At 35.3% G+C, this 22,785-nt stretch overlaps 1 protein-coding gene across 4 annotated transcripts in view; it reads left to right on the forward strand.

The window, feature by feature from the left end:
• COBL (cordon-bleu WH2 repeat protein) overlaps positions 1 to 22,785 on the forward strand; it is a 304,356-nt gene that overhangs the window by 221,801 nt on the left and 59,770 nt on the right. For all 4 annotated transcript variants that reach the window (XM_051984152.1, XM_051984142.1, XM_051984161.1 and 1 more), the window contains 2 exons: positions 10,660 to 10,798; positions 14,784 to 14,954. In XM_051984152.1, coding sequence (XP_051840112.1) covers positions 10,660 to 10,798; positions 14,784 to 14,954 — 310 coding nt within the window. The remainder of the gene's footprint in view (positions 1 to 10,659; positions 10,799 to 14,783; positions 14,955 to 22,785) is intronic.

The raw sequence follows: 22,785 nt of genomic DNA on the forward strand, positions 1-22,785 counted from the left end.
AGACATTTGTATTTTTTCTCCTGTTGAAATGTATGCTTCTTGAGGACATGGGCTACTCTAGTTTTACTTCAGTTTGTTGTTGTTGTGTATATGTGTATTTTACTTTCTTTGTATCCTCAACACTTAGCATGGTGCCTGACATATAATAAGCAATTAATAAATGCCTGTTGACTGACTGACACCAGGGAAGTATAGTTGGATGGGGGAAAAATAGATGATTGTCATCTCCAGGTCCAGGAAAGATTACAAGAAAACCTGGTTAGAGGATGAAATGATAAACTTCAGTATGGCTGTAATAAACAGAGTTTAGGCACTTCCTGAACATTTTCACCTAAAATTAATAATCTAAATTGTTAGACTTTCTTTAGGAAATTGCAAAAGACTAGTCTGGGTTTAAAAATAAAAAGACTTGTTGAATAAAGAGCCATTTTTGTTTAATTGGTATTGATTTGAAATACATTCTCTACTTGAATATTAATAACTAATAAAATTTCATAGTAATTATTCTTGATTTCTAAAGGAAACGCATCCATCCTCCAAATACAGACATTGACAATCTTTTGCATATAAAATGTGATGTTTCCAAAAAGGAATGACCCCTACACCTTTTTCAAGCCACTTATATCTTTCAGGTTTCTCTTAAAAAACAAAAAACTTCCTCTTCATTCCTAATGCTCAACCTCTCGCCTCCCTTGGTCAAGGAAAAAAGACTGCGTTGTTAAGCACAAATACAATTAAACGATCACATGCCATTTTAGAGGAAGAAACAATTATGTCACAGAGCTTTTTCTCTGTGCATGAACTATTTTGTCTTGTGGGCAGGAGCTGGATAACTTATGTTTCCCTTAGCAGCAGCAGCAGCTTGTTTCAGAATTAAAATACTAAACTTAGAGATGAGAAGACCTGGATTTGAAACCTACCTCAGACATTTATTACTTTGGGGGACCTGGACATGTTACCATATCTTCATCACTCTCAGTTTCCTCATCTGATAATAGACCTATTTTACTGGGTTGTTTTGAGGAATAAATGAGGTGATAATATGTAAAGACTTTAAAAACCTTAATATGATAAGTTAATATTAGTGATTTTTATTAGAAGTGGTACAGTATTTGGCCCATGTCCTTGATAATTTTTTTCATTCATTTAGTGAAAAGAAAGAATTGAGGTAAAAGATGTCCTAGTTTGTTTTTATAAAAGAGTTAGCCAAGGTAAGACCCTCAGAGTTTCTAGCCAGAACAGAAACAATTGCTAGATATACTGACTCTGAGCCATCAAAACCCAAACAATGACTTTAAAAAGGTCTCCCACTGCTTCCAGGCCCATTGCCAATCATTCCAATCTATGTCTTTCCCATGGGTTTCGATGACTCTGGAAGAGAGAGTGAGACAGATAACTTTGCCCAGCTCTGCTTAATCCACTTGCAAGGCAATACTCACCCTCATGATGCCATTGGTACTCTTTAAGAACCAAGGATGGATAAGAACAAGCAACTACAATATCAGTGGTGAAGAGTAAGCTGAATATGTAGTTAAGGGTGTGGATCTAAGATGGAACTCAGTCACCTGCTCCTTCTGAGACATTGGATAAATTCTTTAACCTTCCTGGGCCTCATGTGTAAAATAGCACCAGCCTTTTTCAACTATCATCTGTGATCCCATATCTCCAAAGGCCCCTTTAAACAACAAATCTATGATCCTAAAGCGATAGATACCACCCATAACAACTACCAAGGACACCCCCATAATTATTAAGTACTTATTCTGTATAAGGTACTGTAATCAGTAACTACCCTGTAAACATAAAAACAATCCTATTCCCAATAGCTTTGCAGTTTAATTGGACAAAAAGCATTTACATGAATAATTGTATGATAAAAGGGATAGGTAAATAAGTACAAAGAAGAGATTTGTGCAAAGTGCTGTAAAAAATTTGAAGAAGTAATTTCTCCCTGAGGGAAGAAGGGAAGAGAGAAAGCCAGAGGAAGCTTCATGTAGAATTTAGTCCCTGACTTGAACCTTGAAGTAAGGAAAGTCTTTCGCTGGCATTATGGGGAGAATATAAGCCAAAAGCACAGAAACAGGATAGGACAGGTTGAGAACACCAGGCAAAGAGTATCTGAGGTGTGTCTAGATCATAGCCTCTAGGATCGAGTATGACATGAAATTAGGTTAACTTACCTCTTCCTCAAGAAGTCAGGTCATATGTAATCTGCAGGATATCTTTCTTGTTCCCTTTGATTGTTAATGATCATCCTCTCTCCTTCATTTTAGAATTATCTTGTGTCTATTTTCCTGTTTATGTGCTCTACCCCTCCATCCTTGGAAGAATATTAATTCCATGAGACTAGGAATTTTTTCTAAATTTATTTTTTCTAAATTTTGCTTGGTTCTGTTTTCCTTGTATTCCCATGAATCATCATCAACAAGCACTTAATAAATGCTTTATGAATTGCTTTGGATTGGGGGTAGGAAATGTGCATTAATGGGGTGGAGCTTGAATAGCAAGATCATAAAATTATTTTTTATTCTGTAGTTAATAAAGAATTAATATAAATCAAGTTGATGTAAAATCAAATTGAAGAACCTAAATTTATAATTAGAAGGTTCCATATGAAGTCCCTTATATAATAAATAAGGAAATGGAGATCCAGTGTCACTAAGGTAGTAAGGGGTAAGAGTTAGTCTTTGAACTCAGATCTTTCAAGTCCACACCCAGTGCTTTCTGAAACTATGCCATGCTTTTCCCAAATAGAATGAGGCCCTCCCTGAGGTTGAAACTCAGCAATTTTAGGTTATGGGATTGATTTATTGTCACTTGCACTAAGAATGCCCCTAAAAATAATCCCAACCCACATTATTACACAAAGAACTTTTTTTTCTTCCTCAGGCTCTCTGGCTTCTCCATTAATCCATTCAAACACACACACACACACACACACACACACACACACACAGGCAGGGTACTGCCCCAAACACCCCATCAGCATCCCATAAGGTCCTTCTTTAACCAAAAGGATTATTTCCTACAATAAGATGGGGACGGAAGATATTTTCCTATCCCTGTTAGAGGAGCTCTACTTTTACAGATCAAGGCAATTCAATTCTGATGTTTTTTCATGCTGTGTTATTGGCTAAGATTCTTTCTTTAAGCCAAAAAGCTTTTTCCTTACCTTCAGTTTGGGAGGCAGGGAATATTGCCATGGAATCTGTAGTTAGACATACTAGCATTTATTTCTGTAGTCTGAAAATGCTCAGTAATTGTTCCCTGCTATTTCTTTTGGAGTTTTTTTATTATTGTTTTTGTTTTTGTTTTTCTTTTCCTCTTGGCTCTTAACACATATATGTCAAATACTTACAGACTTTAGCTGAGTGTGTATTTCCACATAAGAATTAAAGAGCAGATTTTTTTTCATAAAATTGTGAATTATGAAATGTCCATGGCAATTGCTTATACAAATATTTCTAGCTCAAGTCTATTATAACAAGAAAAATATTAAAAAAAAATTCTAAGTGGAGCAAAGATGGTAGAAAAAAAGATGGTCACTTGCCTAAGCTCTCCCCAAAATAACTTTGAACACTTTTAAAGTGCCATAAAGCAATTCCTGGAGCAGCAGAACCTACAAAAGGTGAATTAATTTTCCAGCCAAAGACAAGTTAGAAGGTTGGCACAAATGGCCTGTATACTGGGATGAGAGCAGAGTTCAGGCTGCACCAGGACAGAATAGGCCCTAGCAAACCAAGAGCAGGTTTTGGGAGCCACTAAATTGGCAGCAACTGTTTTCAGAGCTCTTGGCCCATAGACTGTAAAGAGGCAAACAGTTAATCAAAAGGAGTTTACAGAGGTCTCTTTGCTGGCTTGGGGGGCCAGAACTCCTTTGTTTTGCCCATTCTTGGATCCAGGTGGCAGTTGCAGGATGAGAATACTAGCACGCTAGAACTTGTGGCCACAGTAGAGCAGGGGACCCTCATCACTGGTGCAGCGGATAAAAGAGTGCTTGTGGTCACTCACAGACCAGAGCATAGACCAGGAGAGTAGTAAATATGTGTCCTTAACCCATACTATCTTGGAAGAACAGAAAATTGAGAAGTCTTAGAAGTATCTCTGAAAACAGCTAAACAAAACCCTTGAAACTTAGGACAATACACCCTCCACCCTGAAAGCTGAACCTTACTTTAACAAAGAGTTAAAAGTCAAAAATTCAGATTAGAAAAATGAGCAAACAATTAAAAAAATTTCTGACCCTAGAAAATTACTATGGTGACAAGGAAGATAATAAAGTTAGATTTCCTACATACAAACCCTCCAAGAAAAATATGAATTGATATCAGGTCCAGAATGACTTAACAAATTTTGGAAAATCAAGTAAGAGAGAGAGAGAGGAAAAATTCGGAAAAGAAATGAGTGATACAACGAAATTGTGAAAAAAAATCAAAGCTTGGAAAAAAGAGACTCACAAAAATACTGAAAAAAATAACCCCTAAAAAACCAAACTAGGCCAAATGGTACATAAAACCAGTGAGGAGAAGAATGCATTGAAAAGCAGAATTGGCCAAATAGAAAAGGATATACAAAAGCCTACTGAAGAAAATAGTTCCTTAAAAATTAGAATTGAAAAGTAGAAGCTAATAACCTTTATGAAAAACAAGAAAAAATAAAACAAAAACAAAAGTGTGAAAAAATAGTAGACAATGTGTGAAATATCTCATTAGAAGATTAACTAACTGAGAAATAGATCTAGAAGAGATAATTAATAAATTATTGTCTACCTGAAAAATATAATAAAAAAAAAAAGCACCTGGACATAAAAATTATCAAGAAAAACTGCTCTCCTGAAAGAGCTCCCAAAAATGAAAAGTCCTAGAAATTCAGTAGCCAAATTCCAGAGCTCCAAGGTCAAGGAGAAAATATTACAAGCAGCCATAAAGAAACAATTCACATATCATGGAGTCACAGTTAGGATAACACAAGATTTAGTAACTTCTACACTAAAGGATCTTGAGGGCTTAGAATATGATATTCTGCAGGGCAAGGTAGCTAGGATTACAATCAAGAATCTTCTACCCCAGCAAAACTCACTATAATCCTTCAAAAGGAAAAAAAGGATATTTAATGAAATAAAGGACTTTTAATAAGTATTCTTGATGAAAAAACCAGAACTGAGAAGAAAATTTGACTTTCAGGTATAAGACTCAAGAAAATAATAGAAAGGTAAATAGAAAAGAGAAATCATAAAAAACTTAGTAAGATTAACCTATTTATAATTCTACATCAGAGATTGATACTTATAAGTTATAAGAACTTTTTTTGTTATTAGGGAAGGTTGAAAGGATATATATATATAGAGAGAGAGACAAAGGGAACACAGGTATGAGTCCAATATACATGGATGATATGTAAAACAAATAAAATTAAGGGGTGAGAGATGGATGCTCTGAGAGAAAAGGAAAGGTAAAATGGGGCAAATGAACTGATATAGGAGACAAGAAAAAGTTGCTTTTTTTTTTTTTTAACAATGTGGGGAAGATGTTGGAGGTAAAAGAGTGTGAGTGAATGTTACTTTCATAAATATATTCTTACAAAGAAGGAATAACATATATACTCAATTCATATAGAAGTTTATCTTACCCTGTAGGAAAGCAGGAGGTGAAGAGCATAAAAGAAGAGGGAGTGATAGAAAGCAGAACAGATGGGGGAGGGTGATAGAAGAAAAACACTTTTGAGGAGGGACAGGGAGAAAGGAAAGGTAGAATAGAATAAACAGAGAGGGGAAATAAGATTGAGGAAAATACAGTTAGCACTCATAATTATGAAAAAACATTTTGAACCAAGTTTCTCTGTTAAAGGACTCATTTTTCAAACATATAGAGAACTAAGTTAAATATACAAAAATAAGAGCCATTCCCTAATTAATAAATTATCAAAAGATGTAGTTTTCACATGAAGCAATCAAAGCTATCGATAGATATGAAAAACACTCAACTCTCTATTGATTGAAGAAATGCAAATTAAAACAATTCTGAGGTACCACCGCATACTTATTGGATTGGTTAATAGGAAAGAAAAGGAAAATGACAAATGTTGAAGAGAAAGTGAGAGAAATGAGATATTAATGCATTGTTGTTGGAGTTGTGACTTAATTAAATCATTCTGTAGAACAATTTGGAATGATGCCCAAAAGGCTATAAAACCATGTATATCCTTTGACCTAGCATTATCACTACTTTGTCCAAAAAAGGAAAAGGACCTATATGTACAGTAATATCTATAGCAGCTAGTTTCTGTAGGCAAATAATTGGAAGTAAGGGGATTTCCATTTATTGGGAAATGGCTGGACAAATTGTGGTATGTGATTGTAATGGAATATTGTTGTACTAAGAGAAATGATGCACAGGATAGTCTCAGAAAAACCTGGAAAGACTCATAGCAACTGATGCAAAGTGACATGTATTGCGTACAAAGCAATATTATAAGATGATTAATTATGAATGATTTAGCTATGCTCAGCAGTATAATGATCCAAGACAACTCTGAAAGATTTAGGATTTAAAAATTCTATCCTACCCAGAGAAAGAACTGATGGTATCAAAATCCAGATTGAAGCACACTTTTTCAACTTTATTTTTCTTGAGGATTTTTTTCTTGTTTTCTTTCACAACATGACCAATATGGAAATGGGCTTTGCATGACTTCACATGTATAACCTATATCAAATTGCTTCCCTTCTCAATGAAGGGAGTGGGGAGAGAGGAAGAAAGTGAATTTAGAAATCAAACATTTTAAATGAATGTTAAAAATTGTTTTTACATGTAATTGGGGAAAATAAAATCCTAAAAAAAATCCTTCATTTAAAAATGCCTAACACATGATGAATGTTCCTTGTTAATGCATTTTGTTCTTAAGTCAAGTAGAAAGAAATTGCTTGAACAGCAACTTTTGTTTCTTCTCATAACTTTCCATGAAGCGTGCCCAGTGTTATTCTTTCTGGAATCACCAAAGATGGCAGTGATAGGATTTGTTTTCACTGGCACACCTGAAAGGAGGAGGCCTTAGGCTTCTAGCAAATGAAATGTAACATAAACAACCAAATGCAGTGACTTAGTTGACCCCAGGGATTACTCAAAATTTGGGTGGACTCCTCTAAGCCTTTCCTGGGAACTGTAAAATAAAATAAAATATAGAACAAAAAATACTCAGGGAACAAAGACTTTTCCTACTACTATAGACACCCAGTGATCTTATCTCTTTCAAAGTAATGTGATTCTAGTTCTCTTATTTCTGGAATATCCCCAAAAAGTATAAATGATAAGGTAGGTTATATCCTGAAATCTGTCTGTATTCCACTACACCAATTCTGAAGACTGAATTGTCTGAATTCAGGATTAAAGAATTTATAGGTGGAGTTAGATGTTTCAACAATATTTAAGGGGCATGTATCCTAGAGAAGAGAAGACCCAAGAAATACCTCAACAGTGTTCAAGTGGGAAACTGATGATCCTTGTTCTGCTTAATCTCTGAAAGCAAAATGAAAGCCAATCCAGCTGTTGTTACAAGCACTACATGTTCACTCAAAAAAAGAAATAACTTGTTAATAGTTAAAGATTATGGATTCTCCATAATGGATAATGGATCCAGCATAAGCTGGATGATCACTCTTGAGAAGTGTTTTATTAGGTATTCTTGCTCAGACATGGTTCAGGCTACAGAGATTCTCAGACTCCTCCCAGCTTTGAGAGTCTATGAGTCTATTTAATGCAATTAATTTAGTGATACCTGTAACAAATGAATGTTTATTTTTATAGAATCAATACTATGTCATAATACTGAGGCAGCAAAGTAACAGTACATAGATCTCTAAACCTGAAGTTATGAAAATTTGAGTTCAAATTCACCTTAGCTTGTGACTCCTGGGCAAGTCACTTGAACTTCTGTTTGCCTCAGTTTTCTTATCTGTAAAATGAGAATCATAATAAGACCTACTTCTCAAATAAGATAGTAATTGTAAAGTAATTTGAAACCTTAAATCTTTACTTAAGTGCTGGCTATTATTTAATGTAATATATGGCTATGTATAAATTTATGTATCAATTATATATAAATATATAAGCTATGTAGAAATACTAGCTATTATTATTATACTTTACAGATTGCTCCTACAAGTGATGACCACATTTGTAAAATGTGAATTAAGACAACTTTTCCCAAGATTTGAACATCCCACCTTCTATTATAGGCATACTTCCCCCTTATTTTATTTTTAAAACTTATGCCATTTTAATCATTTATTTCAATTAGACCTGAAGATAATATCTTCTGAGGGCCCCTTTTAAAATACATACTTATTACCTGGGAAGAAAGATGGGGCTGGAAGGGTGGAAGGGGCTAACTATGTTACAATAAAATTGCCATTTTTCAGTTTGGGAAAACAAGGAAATCAGATCAGGAAGATGTGAACTCAAGAGGCTGAAGCATAATGTCTAAATCTCTATTAGACTATAATTTCCATATGAGCAGAAATACCATCTTATCTAATAACTTTTCATTGTACATTCTCCAGTGCTCCATACTCATAGTTGCTTAATGTTTAAATGTATGAATAAAGTAGTAATAATAGTTTAGATCTATTAGGGAAAAAAGAGGCGATATCAACATGTACTCAATTAAATGCTAAGTGTATATAAAGTAATACTCTTCAGATTGTCTTCATCTACTCTCTCTCTCTCTCTCTCTCTCTGTATATATATATATATATATACTGTTATTTGTATGTTGTTTTCCCTATTAAAATGTGAGCTAGTTGAGGGCAAAGACTTTTTTTTTTTTTTGCCTTTCTTTTTATCCCTAGCACTTAGCACAGTGCCTGACATATAATAAGTGTTTAATAAATACTCATTGACTGACTAATACCGTGAATTGAAATCACCAGACTCAAGCTAGATCCCAAATTTCTGCAAGAAGTAACTATGTAATTGCTTTTGCATTCACCCTCTTTTTTTCCTCTTGCTGGCTTTCCAAAATCTTATGTTGAATTGGCTTCATATCTCTTACCATTTCTCTTTAAACAACCCCCCTTTTTTAACTTTTTTGAAACTCTGCCTTGGTATCTTCCAGATTTAATTCTTTAGAACTTCCCTTCCCTCTTGAGCTGACTTTACCCTATAGAATTGTTGGCCATGAGATTCTGTTTATGCTTTTTTGACTCATTTTGCCATCAGCTCTTCCCAGACCTAGACAAACGCCTACCTCTTTCACATATTCTAAAATAAAGTGATCATTTCTCCCCAAGGTTCTCATTATTTCCATTTCAACAATCAGTTTCTCCTTGTTGGTAAGATTCAAATACAAACTAACAATTTATGCCATTTCTTCCTCTCCTTTTTTTTTGATGAATGACATTATTAAGGTAAGCCAAAGATTTATTGCTGCTCTGCCTTGGGCAGAAACACCGACAGCAGTTGCCTAGATAATTGAAGTCCCTCCATCACTGCCATATGATGTCTTTGTATCTATTTTAAGAGGTTTCATGACCTGTTTCTCCTTTTAAGGGCTGGTTTTTTCTTTTGTTTAAGTATTCCCTCAAGTAGTCTCTCTTTTCATTGATCAATCAAATGCTTCCCATTGTGCTTTCCTGCCTTGGTTCCAGGATTTCCTCACATAAGTATATTTTCTTCATATACAGTGTTGGACCACCCATCCTTTTCCTTTCAATCTCTTCTCATCTTTTGTTAGGCCCTTCTATGGCCTTTTACTAGGCAATCTAGTCACAGATGCCACAAGAAGTCCCATTAGCATCTGTGTATGAGAGCAAATGTGTCATCTTGTGTTATTGTCCATATTTCACCTTGCTTATTACTCGGAGATTGTGCATTTATAAATAGGCACATAAAAATGGATTTTGTTGCAATTTTCCTTTTGGGATTTCTTCTCTTGTGAATTAGTAGGCAGATGACTAGCATAGTGAATAGAACTGGATGTGCAGTCAGGAAGATGAGTTTAAATCTGGTCTCAGATTTGGTCTTTTGGCAAGTCACAATCTCTATTAGTCTCAGTTTCTTCATCTGTAAAATGTAGGTAATAATAGCACCCACTGCACAAAGTAATTATGAGAATATTTAAATTTATTTGTGAAATATTTATTTATATAAATATTTAGTTATGAGATAATATTTATAAAATGCTTAGTCACATGGTAGACACTTTATAAGTGAAAGTTATCAGTAGTAGCATTGAATCTTTTCTGTTGTTATTCTTTCTCCTTTGTAGCCAGGTGGCACAGTATATACTGCTAATTCAGTGACCTTTGAGCAAAGTTATTTAATTTCTCAAGAAATCTCTCAAGGATTAAGCTATATATTAAGCTTCTATTATATTAAGCTATATATACACAAATATATGTATATATATATACACACACATCTAAGATAAGCTATATATTATATATATGTATGTGTGTGTGTGTGTGTGTGTGTGTGTGTATTTATGTATGTAAAGTTCCTTTACCAGGAGCTTCCTGCACCAGTGAAAATTATAGGTCCAGAACCCTTCCCTTAGAAAATAAAGAACCAACCATTGGAATACAGAATCAGTTTCTAACAAACTACATAGTCACTCACCTGATACAGCCCCAACTTGACATTTTTCCTTCCTTGTTTTTTCTAGGTATCTCAAGTATCACAGAACGAATTACAGAAGAAAAAGCGACGCGCTCCAGCACCGCCACCGCCACCGCCGCCGCCATCGACTCCTCTCATCCCAAATAGGACAGATGACAAAGAAGAGAATAGGAAGAGCACAATGGGTGAGAGACAGCTTTCTTCTGTTGGTTTGTGCATGTGCCTTGTATATTGGCTTTGCTTTAATTTCTAGACTTACCATTAACAATGAAAACAAACTTGTCTCAGAGTTACAATGTAATATGGAAAAATATTTATGCTGAAGAAAGAAAGTCTGGAAATGAAGGCTTTTGGCAGCTTGTGTCCGCCTTGCCATGTGAAAACTTTGTAGATGAACACTATCAGTAGAGTAGAAAGTAAGGCAAAAGTGAAAGGAAGTCAGGAAGAAATAGAATGAGTATGAGTTTGTGTTGTATGAGAAATTGTAAATCCATGCATTTGGCACTTGTGGAAGTTTTTTTAAAGGATATCTGCTGAAAATGGTTATTTTTAGGCCCATGATATTTGTACATCATTTGACCATGTTCAAGGCCCTGAAATGCTTCAAGAGGGAAAAGCATAGAAGAAAGTAAACTTTAGGTAACTTTTTTACAGGAAAAACATTCATTGATTCAAGAACAAATATTTTTTAAAATTATGCAGTAAGGGGATTTTTAAAAATGAACTTTATATAAGAAAACAAACTTGTTTCTGGAGCATAAAAAAGTCAGTTTTGAGAGAATACTCAGTCCATTAGAGCTCATTATCCTGAATGGTAATGTTCCTGAATATGCTCTCTAATTACCTCCCTTTGACTATGTTGCTCACAGGACATCTAAAACAGAATCTGCTCCTATGAGGGAATTTCCCACCATGTCTCCTTATGGGAATCTGAAACTTTAATAAGAACCACTTAGCTCAATTCGCAGTCTGGGGAGTTAATTATGCTGACAAATAATCGAGCCCATATTTCATATAATTTTATCTTTTTTCTTTAAAAATCCTATTTTCATATCATGAGTATTAGTTTTTCCCCCCAATCCCATAATGAGTTATCTTCTACCCTCAGTCATTATTTCTGCCAAACACCTGCTTGTTCAAAAAATTATCTTAGACTTCTAACAAATCACATATATCCTACCATAGGCTTGTTCTTAAAACTAAATACCTATCCTCTCTTCAAACTCTCTGTCTGAAAATGGAAGAAAGATTTAGATGTGGGGGTCTAAGAATCTTATCACCATATCTAATACCTCTTGTTAGAAACACAAGTGACAACAAGGGTGTGATCTAGTCAGACTAAATCTGACCTAGAACTATTCTATTTCAGGAGAGGAGATGCACCTGTTAGTCCGAGGGGTTTCAGTCTAGTGTCTGCCTTTCTTTTTTTTCTCTTTCTCTCCCTCCTCTTTTCCTGTACTCTCTCTACCCCCTTACTCTCTATTTCCCTTTTCCTCTCCCTTTCCCCCTCTTCCTCTCTCTTTTCTTCCTTTTTCTCTCTTCCTTTCTCCCCATCTCCCTCTCCTCCTCTTCTTCCTCTCCTCTCATTCCTCTCCTTCTCATTCTATCTCCCACTCCCTGTTTCTCCTTTCTCCCTCCTCTTTCTTCTTTCTCTCCTTGCTTCTCTTTCTCCCTCTATTTATCTTCCCTTCTCCTACTTCCCCCTCTCAAGCATACATATACATTTATATTTCAGCAGTATGAGTATCCTTCCTCTAAACAGATCATACCTCCTCTTTTTTCAGAAGACAAACAAACAAATGTTGCCCTCTCTGAACTGCTGCTCAGACCTCTCTACTAACTCCATAATGAAACACTGGAATTAAAATTTATATACTGCTCTTTTACATACATTCATACAAAGACACACACACACACACACACACACACACACACTCACAGAGTTAACCAAGTTGTTTTTAATTCAGCTACTATATATATGAGTGTAACTGAACAGGCTACACTCTTAAATATGGAGTGATATATTAAAGGAATAAGGAAAATCTGTGTAATTAATGAGAACACATTTTAAATGAATGACCATTTAGGGGAGAAAAGTCATTTCTACTTTTTAAAAAAAGTTATTGAGTTTTTTTTTAATCAAGATAGTCTAAATTACAGACAAAAAGAGATCAACTTACTTAGTAGATTTGAACTGTCCTTCCCTTCTCTATAAAAACTAATTTATAAAATGTACCAAAAAATTTTAGTATTTTGCAAACTTAAGCTTAATTTCTTTCCTGTATGTCTTTTTAAGGTCTTAGCCTACAAAGTATTGAGGGTGGTTTTTAATGTGTGACTTTGAGAAGTAATATCATTACTTTATCATCACACTTTATGCATCTTTAATCTTATTAATATGTATGTGTTATGACCCAGAAAATGATATCTGTCGAAATGAATTTTATTCTAAGAAAGAAAAGTTGTAAGCAAGGTGAGACCAGAGTACATTATTTATTTAGATTTTTTTTAAGTCAACATCTAATTTGCTAATGGTTTCATTCTAGTCTACCTAAAAAATATTCAGACAGAATTATATAATTGGATTAAATTTTAAAAACTCAAAAAAGATAGTTCCATCTTCATTATGAAAGAGTTCATAGTGAAAAAAGTAGAAGATATCATTTGATATTTTTAATAACTAATTTGAAAGAAAAAGTACCCAGTAAAATCAGCTAGTTAGCAGATGATACTAGAATATTTCATTTCCAGATCTTTTATTTTCTAAATCAGTAAACTGAAGTCTAGTAATCCTAAGTGGCTTTTCCCATAACTAAGAGCAGAATCTTTTCAATGGCATTAGTAAATCAGAACCCATATATACCCTGAATCCCTGTATTGATCTTCCCACTATACACTGAAACTTCTCTCCTAAACTCATTCATTTGAGCCTTGAATGAGACAGTAGTGGAACAAATAATAGAAAGCACTTTATGAGAAGCAGTGTGGTACAATAAAGCCAACCATGGATCTAAAGCTGGACATCTCTGACATTTATACTGGCTATTTCTTCCTGGGGAAGACACTTAAGTTCTTAGTACTCTAAGCAATTCTCAAAATGTCTTAGTTTCAGAGAAAATACCAACCCATATTAGTAGTCTAACAGAAGTAAATTAAAATTTATCTCCCCAAGAAATGCTAGGTATGAAAAGGTTTGAATAAATATACCCATAATCAACCCATAGCAACTTATGGGTAGATTTTTTAAAAAATTAACATTAGATCCATTCATTTGTTTAGTGACTATCTTGTGCTAAAACATTCATTGTTCAAGTGAAATTAATATTCTCTTTTAGCTCAGTAAATGGAATAATCAGTGCAAAAATTTATAAGCTTTACAAATGTCAGTTGCTATTATTATAAATAATAATCATATTCACTTTTAGTCATTTTCATTTTTAAGTTCAGAATTAATAGGTTTTCTGCCAAATCTGCCAAACTACTGGTAGGCATTTTATCTTTTGAATCACAACATATCCATCCTCAATAAAATGTACAAGGTGTATGTTCACTTGGATTGTGTGTGTGTGTGTGTGTGTGTGTGTGTGTGTGTGTGAGAGAGAGAGAGAGAGAGAGAGAGAGAGAGAGAGAGAGAGAGAGAGAGAGAAGAAGAGAGAGAAGAGAGAGAAAAACAGAGAGAGAGAAGAGAGAGAAGAGAGAGAAAAATAGAGAGAGAAAGACAGAAATAGAGACAGAGAGAGAAACAGAGAGAGAGAGAGGAAGAGAGAAGAGAGAGAAAAATAGAGAGAGAGAGAAGAGAGAGAAAAACAGAGAGAGAAAGATAGAGAAATAGAGACAGAGAGAGAAACAGAGAGAGAGAGAGAGAGGAGAGAGAGAAAAACAGAGAGAGAGAAAGAAAGAAGAGAGAGAGAAACAGAGAGAGAGAGAGAAGAGAGAAAAACAGAGAGAGAAGAGAGAGAGAGGAGAGAAACAGAGACACAGAAAGAGAGAAAAAGAGAGAAGAGAGAGAAAAAAAGGAGAGAGAGAGGAGAGAAATAGAGACACAGAAAGAGAGAAAAAGAAAGGAGAGAGAAGAGAAATATGATTATATATGTCTTAGATTTATTTTTGAAAGGAAAGGTGTTTCTCAGCTGAAGCTTTGGAAGTAATTAGCCGATTGATTCCATATAGGTGTTGGACGGCAGGTGCCACAGAAGCCTCCTAGAGGCACTCCTCGAGGTCCACCTCAGTTAGTGCTTCCCCCACCCCCACCTTACCCTCCTCCAGACACAGATATTGTGGATTCTCCAGGGTTTCACAGAGAAGCAGATGGAACAGAATCCTCAGAACTGGGACCCAAACGTAGGTGTTTTATTTAAACTCTCTCTTTATTCTTCATTTCTCTGATGAACTCCTAATGAATGAGTTTCCAGACTTTGCATTCTGCTCTTTGGACATATATGTTTTTCCTTTTCAGCCTCTCTTCTTAAATGGACAATGCAATATGTTGTGTTTTTAACATGGGATGCACTAAGGATGAAATACTGGAGCATGCAGAAACATATTTAATTTGTGTGTGGTGAAAATTAAAGCCAGAGTGATACTTCTGTGGCCAAAGACAGTCAATAAAGATAGCATGTTTCTCTCGTTAGAAATGTCTTTAAAACATCTTTACTGATAGCATAGCCTGTTAAATGAAAATGCTGTTTTGTTGTATTTGGAGGCTAAGCATGGCAACCAGATAACTTGCAGGTTTTTTGCAAATACAGATTGTCAACAGCATAATAGGCTAGTGGCTATTCTACTCTTTAATAGTTGGCTGCCAGACTTTGAATGAAAGACCCCCGTATAATATAAAAACAACAACCCTATAAGGAACTTGCATTCTTGGATGATTTTATTTGGAAATAAAAACACATATCATGCTACCTCTATTTTCTTTGACTTATACGTTTGAAAGAATATACTACATCAGTTAGCAGCTTGCACTTTCAAGTATTTTTAAATTCCCAGTCCTCATACCAACAGCATTCCTCATGAAGGCAAAAACGTACCAATTAGTTGATGGCACTTATTGCTAGAGTGAAATTTCAGCTTTTGATATTCTTTTCCTTGTCTTAGCCATCCCTTGATGTCCAGTACATTGAAAATGGGCTATCTGATTATCATCACCAATATGTAATGGTTTAATAAGTACTGTAAGGTAGATTAGCCTAAAGTCAGGGGATACTTATATGGAAAGATCACATCATTGTTCAGGTCAAGCACCTGCTTGCCTTTGTCTCTTTCAAGTGTGAGTCAACATGTGGTGATACATGTTTAAAGCTAAACTGTCTTGGGATATATAAGTAGGAATAGACCCTTGCAGCATTTTCTTTGAGACATGGGGATTGGGGAGGTTTCATTGTAAAAGTTACACAAATGAAATGAATCAGCACAAAGAAAGGGCCAAAAAGAGGGATCGTGGAAGGAGAAATTAAATTTTTTTGCCCGTTGACTCAGCCTTCCTTAATTCTCTTCAGAAAATAGTATTGTCCAGTTGGCTGCAGTTGGACTGTATTTAACACAGGGTGTTGTTTGTATTGTTCATTTATTTCAGTCATTCCCAACTCTTCATGACTCCAACTGGAGTTTTCTTGTCAAAGATGCTGGAGTGGTTTGCTATATCCTTCTTCCACTCATTTTACAGATAAGAAAACTGAGGCAGACATAGTTAAGTGACGCACAGAGTCACACAGATTCCAGGCCCAGCACTATCCATTGTACCACTGACCCTCCCTGCTTAGTTTCCATTCTCAAGTTTGGCTTTCCGGAAGATTAAAGCCTTCAGAACCCACTTAATCCTATTTCAAAAGATATTTCTGACTTCTTTATGGTTGATAGATAGTTCATGGTGGTTTAGCTTTCTGGTTTTTAAGGCTTCGAATCTCATTCAATTCTCACAACCACCTGAGTTGTTCCATTTTAGAGTTGAGGAAACAAATTCCAAAGAGGTCAGAAAATTAACAATGGAAAGGGCATTGGATTTGGAGTAAGAATTTAATTATTGTTGTTGAGTTGTCATATCCTATTTTCATGACCCTTCGAGGGGTTTTCTTGGCAAAGATACTAAAGTGATTTGCCGTTTTCTTCTCCAGTTCATTTTACAGATATGGAATTGATGCAAACAATTAAGTGACTTACCCAAAGCTCCATGGCTACTAGCCTAAGGTCAGATTTGAATTCAGGACCACCTGACTCCAGGCCTGGAATTCTATCTATTGTGCAACCTAACTAGCTTAGAGAAAGAAAATGGAATTCAGATCCCTTCTCTGCTTTTTTACTGGGGCTTTGCCAATTCCTTAATTCCTCTGGGCTTCACTTGTGGTCATCTAAAAAAATAATAGGATTGAATTCAGCTCTAGAATCTTTGATTCTATTATGTTTCCAAAGTCACAGATCTATTGAAGAGGCAGACCCACAAATGGTACTTATATATTTTTGATAATTCAATGAGAGTTATGATTTATATAGAAAATATGATATGTAGAAGTTCTCTTCATCATTTCTCATCAGTGATCATTTTCAATCCTTAAAAGATTTTTGTTTCTTTTATGTCTGAGAAAGAAAGTGCTTTTGCTGAAATTATGACATGTAAAATGTCAGGTTTGGAGATATAAGTTACCAATTTGGGAAGAACACCCTGAAAGAGAGCTCCATTCGGTAGGGAAAATGTAAGAGATATTCATAGAAAAGAAAATCTGTAACCTCTTGGGCTTCTACAGTGTCAGGAAGAGAGAATCCCTTCCTCCCCAACTTGATTAGGATTTAAAGAAGCTTAATTTCTGAATCAAAACTAGGGCTTAAGAACAAAAGAAGGAAAGACGGAACCTCAGTTTCTTTATGTCTGATGGTTTAATTCTCCTTCTTTAATCCCTCTTTTTGGCCCCTTCTTTGTGCTTCATTTCATTTGTGTATCTTTTACAATGAAACCTTCCCCAACCCCCTTGTCTCAAATTAAACTAAGGAAGATATAACAGAATACCCCCGTCCTATTCTTTATCTTATTTTACACACACATACATATAAACACATTCACATCCCCAACAACATACCAACACAAACATCCTTACACAGAAAAAATAGAGAGGAAAGACCTAAAAGTCAAAGATACTATAATCTCCTTAAGATCCAAAAGTGCATCTTATTTTATCTGGTATTCCTCATTGCCTAGCATAGTGCTTTATTTCATTGAGAGAGTCATTAAAAAACTCTCCTTTTTCTTTCTTTTCCTTCCAGTTCCACTTCTTCACTGTCATCCCTAGGAACCATGAAACTGAATAGGTTAAATCCTGAATCTTTCTTTTCTATAATTAGTGCACAGTTTTACCATACTGTGTATAGATCATTAAAAACAGTGATCCTCTGTCTCTGACTGAACTAAATGCCTTAGCGATACAAGCCTGGGGTGGGGAAGGTGGAGGGGGAGAGGAATGATAAGACAAAATGAACCCATTGTTTCCCCTTTGATTTTAGTTTTTTCCTCTAATATTTAACTGTACAAAAGCCCTACCCTCACCCATTACAAGGTACCATACAATCCATTGTTGCCACAGAAAAGTTCGGATTAGATAGTTTATATTTCTGTCCTGGTACTTCTTGGTCAGCCTCTTTGGTCTATTGGTGACTAGATATTCTTGGCTTCCTGACTACAGATATTCTTGGACCAGTTTCCAGCAGCTTTACCTATCAACTTCCATTGAACTCATTTTAATCCTATCTTCTTTGTGACATGAAAAGATATTCATGGAAAATGTTTTAAGAGGTAACTTTTCCTTTCACATATACTGTGATGTTTGGTCAACAACAACAATGATCTGCAAAGACTTCTAAAAATGGATACAACTAGACAACCCTAAAATTAAGACACCAAGTTGCTGTCTTGTGCCCCCTTCTCAAAATCTTAAACTTCAGAAGAAAGTAAATTTGTTAATATATTTGTAGTCCATTCACTCACTTTCATCCATTTTTTGTCACTTGTCTTAGACAACCTTTGAATCACTGTTACTTTGAGAATCTTTTTCTTATTCCTTCAGTTTTTTAAATATTTGTTATCTTGCTTTAAAGCCTTCCAAATGGTCTTCCTCTCACACTTCTTCAAAGAAACTCTGATTCAGAAGAGACCAGAGAAGTCTTATAGTCGCATACCTGAACAGTAATGTCCTCTATACTAACCCTCAACTGTAATCATTCAGCCTTTGCCTTGAGAACGCACCATCTCCTAACTAAGTTCGTCTGTGTCCCTTTAGGTGATTTTTGATTTCCTTCCATCACAAGAGAATTTGCCCCTGCAACTTCCACCAATTTATCCTGCTTTTGCCTTTTGGCACCAAGAAGTCTTGGTGTCCATAATCACATCCCCCTTAAGTCTTCTTTTACTCAAGCTAAATATTAACATCCCCAGTTCCTAAATTCTTGTCTCATGATCTCTAGTTTTCTCCCTTGTTCTGGATGCTCTTTTCTGGAGGAACTCCCAATTGTTAGTGTCCTTCTTACCAGTCCTCACTCTGACTCATTTCCATTAGGATGGGCTGTTGTTAAACCCAAGGTTCTTGGCTCAACCATAATTATAACTTTGTATGTAAATGTAGCTTTTTGCTGCCCATGTTAAAGCTTTAAGCTGTGGTTGAAGTTTTCCACAAGGTCACCATAAGTAGATTTACTTCAAATCAAAAACAATTGGGAAAGCATTCTTTCCTGGTAAGTATTGGGCAATATAGTATTATTTTAAAAAGGAATACTCTATGTAGACAAAAGTTCTAGGTTAGTAGGTAAAATGAGTTCCCTGTCTAAATCTTAAAAGGGGGACACTGAGTAGAAGGATCGCTACATTTTCAACTTCTTCATGTCACACTCTAGACTGAGACCATAATCTAACTTTGGTCTCAGGTTCCCCATTTGTTAAAGAAGAATAATATTTGGGTTGTCAGACTTACAGAGTCAGTGTGTAAATAGCAGTTATTAAAATATAATAGATAAGTATTGTGCCATTATAGTTATTAATATCATTGTCACCAAGAAGCTCTATAGCAAATTAATTTACCATACGCTTTGTTCATAAATACTTACTTTGTAAAACATTTTCTTAGTGCCATCATGTTGGACATTAAAAATTCACTTTGGTCCTGTTAGATAAAGGTGTAAAGCTATAGTTTATATGTAATATATATATATAGATATAGATATATATATTTAGATATTTGAGATCCAATTTACTTTTTTTTAATTCTCCAATGCCAACCAAGAATTGGACACAATACTTATTCTTTAATTACTTCTCTTCTCTGGTTGCCATTGTTTGGAGAATATAGGACGTGTTCAGATTAAATAGAAATACAGTGGCAAGCATTGAGATCAGTATAGCTGAACTGAAATACTTGGCACAGTCCAATATGAATCCAAGCACAGAAATATAAAAGAATACCAGATATTCACAGCACACCACCTCACTTCAGAACTCTGTTCCCACATATCACAGTAGATTGTTAAAATTCTGCTTCAGAACAGGATTTGGAAATACTGACTAACCTTCCCATTCTGCAGCCCTGTGAATCTTTTTCAAGCAGTTGGCAACTGAGATAGAATGGTAGTTTCAACTTTAGTTATTGAGAGAGTAAATTCTATTCAGAAAGTTTGTTAAGAACCAATTATATGCTAGGTAGTAAGAATCCCAAGACAAAAGCAAAATAGTCTTTGCTCTCAAGGATCTTGCATTCTGCTAAAAAGATGTGTTTTATGAATACCCATGGACTTGTAGAATTTGAAAGTGAATAAGAAACATATAAAAACTATCAATCATATCTTTTTTAAGTGGATCTTAACAACAACTTTGAAAATATAGGTATGTAAGGATTCCTGGAAATAGAATTAAATTACAAATGAATACTTGTCTTGGGCATTTATAAACAACATCACTTTGCCTCTCTGTTCAAATTCCATCGGGCAGTAGCTAGGGAAAGGGAAAGGTTTTCCATCTAGATATGTTGTCTGCCAAGCAAAATAGAAGTCATACTGTATCTTTTCCTCTATAAGCATCTGTTTCTGATCTGGTCAAGTCACATATAGCTACTATTTTTCTTTCTAGATTTTTCTTCACCTTCCCCAGGAAGTTGAAAGCAAAAACTATGCCGTATGCATTTCAAACTCTGGCCCAGATTATATGTCTTTGGGAGTCTTGCTTTTCTTTTTTTTTTTTTTAAGGATAGGTTAGTTTTGAATCAAGGAGGTCTTATCCTATCAGCAACAGAAAGTCACCTCCCCAGCCCAATCACACAAATAATTGCTTACCTCTTTTCTAAAAGTTATTTCATAAATGCAAGTTGATGAGGTTGAGTGGTGAGAGTGACCATTATTATATTGCCATTCTTAACACCTGAATAGTAATCAGGTCAACAGAGTGATCAAACTAATTGCATTCTGACTACAGTTTCTCTTTCTTCTAGATCCCTTGACCTTTGCTATTTTGTCTAGAGAAGCTCTTGGTAATTAGCCCAAATTTAGCAACAGTAGGGACTAGTTCCTTCTTAATTGGAGAAAAAATATTAATATCCATGAGAGAGATCCTTATTTTGGGACCTGGGTGGAAGTCAGGAGAAAAGCTGTCATCTGGGTCCTTCATTTGGCCGACCGTCACCCACTTGGGTGTACGATGATGGAAAGCATGATTATGTCTCCTTGAAATTGAGTTCCCACTATAGAGAGTTCTTTCTTGTTAAAGCTACTGGAGGAAAAGCTGGGAGAGGTGTGTGCTTCAGGAACAAAGGTCTGTTTTCAGCTGTTGCTTTGTGTCCACTAAGACTCATTCCTTCCTCCACAGTTCATGACATCACCTTCTTCCTGGCAGCCCCAATCAAATAAGACAGCTGTCTTGTTAGGCAGCCCCAAGCTCGAGTGGAAGAATACTTTATTACCCACAATGTGAGACAAACAATTGTGCCACATCATTTCTCAAACTTATGTGGAGCAGAAGTCGTTTGTGAATAGGGCTTTTAGGGATGGATTTGAGCTCTCCTGGAGAGGATAGTAAGAGTCCGTTTTCTTGGGACAACGGAACAATTGTTCTGCCAACTATTTGCTTTTGAATCTTTTTATTCTCATTAAATGAGCTTTCCCGTTAACCTTTGGACATCTCGTCACATAGCTCTGTGTTTTGTGTGTACGTTCTAAAACAATACATTTGTGCTCATGGTTTTTTTTTTTTTTTTTTCCTTTCTTAACTTTCTAATCAATGGCCAATGATTTAATCTGTACTGAACTTTTAATGTGCTTCGTCCTTCCTATGCTCAGTCACCCTGTTTGCATTGGGCCTGTTTTAGTCACATGGTTTGCAGTGCTGCTAATGAATGGACTGTTAACAAGCAATCTATTACTTATCCCAATTAAAGGAGTTTGGGGATTTTAGGGTCATTGCACATGGAGTTTAAATTACAATCCCTTAAAATGGTTTGAAGTAGAACAGATTAAACTTTTAGTTCTTACCTTTTCCTTGTGTATTCTATCCATTTGGATTTATCCATCATATCTTTTTGATATCACCAGATTATATATTTAGTACTAGAAGGGATCTTAGAAATCACCTAATCTAACTCATATCTCATTTTTATACATGAGAAAGTTGAGACCCAGAGAGGTGAGATTAATGACCTAAAGTCACCTGGACAATAAATCAGCTGAGCCAGAATTTGAATCCAAATCCAGAGCTCTCTCTACTGTACCACCTACCATCCTTTATTAAAATATGAACATATGAAGTATGGAGGGGAGGAGTTTGGCTCACCTCCATCTCTAAATGATACAAATAGATAAAAGCCCCATCTGTAATCATCATCAAGGTCTTTCTTCCCTTGTACTTTAGTTTATGAGCCTGAAATTTCCATCTAAAGAATTTTGTGGAGATTGGAGTAAAAAAAGGGAAGCTTGACTCTCAGAAGATAAGCATGTAATACTATAGCAATATATTATATTATAAAAATATGAAATTGTTTTTATTGTTTTTGTTAGAAAAAATTCTAGGTTTTCAGAGCCATGACCAAAGTTGAGGCAATGAGATATGGTAGAGGAGGACTGAACTCAGTTGTCAAGACAACCTGAGTTCTACTGTCTCTATTTCTAATGTGCTGTGTAATCTCCAGCCAGTCCATTCTGTTCCCTGGGC

Source organism: Antechinus flavipes, chromosome 1, assembly GCF_016432865.1.
Source record: "Antechinus flavipes isolate AdamAnt ecotype Samford, QLD, Australia chromosome 1, AdamAnt_v2, whole genome shotgun sequence".
NCBI lineage: Eukaryota > Metazoa > Chordata > Mammalia > Dasyuromorphia > Dasyuridae > Antechinus > Antechinus flavipes.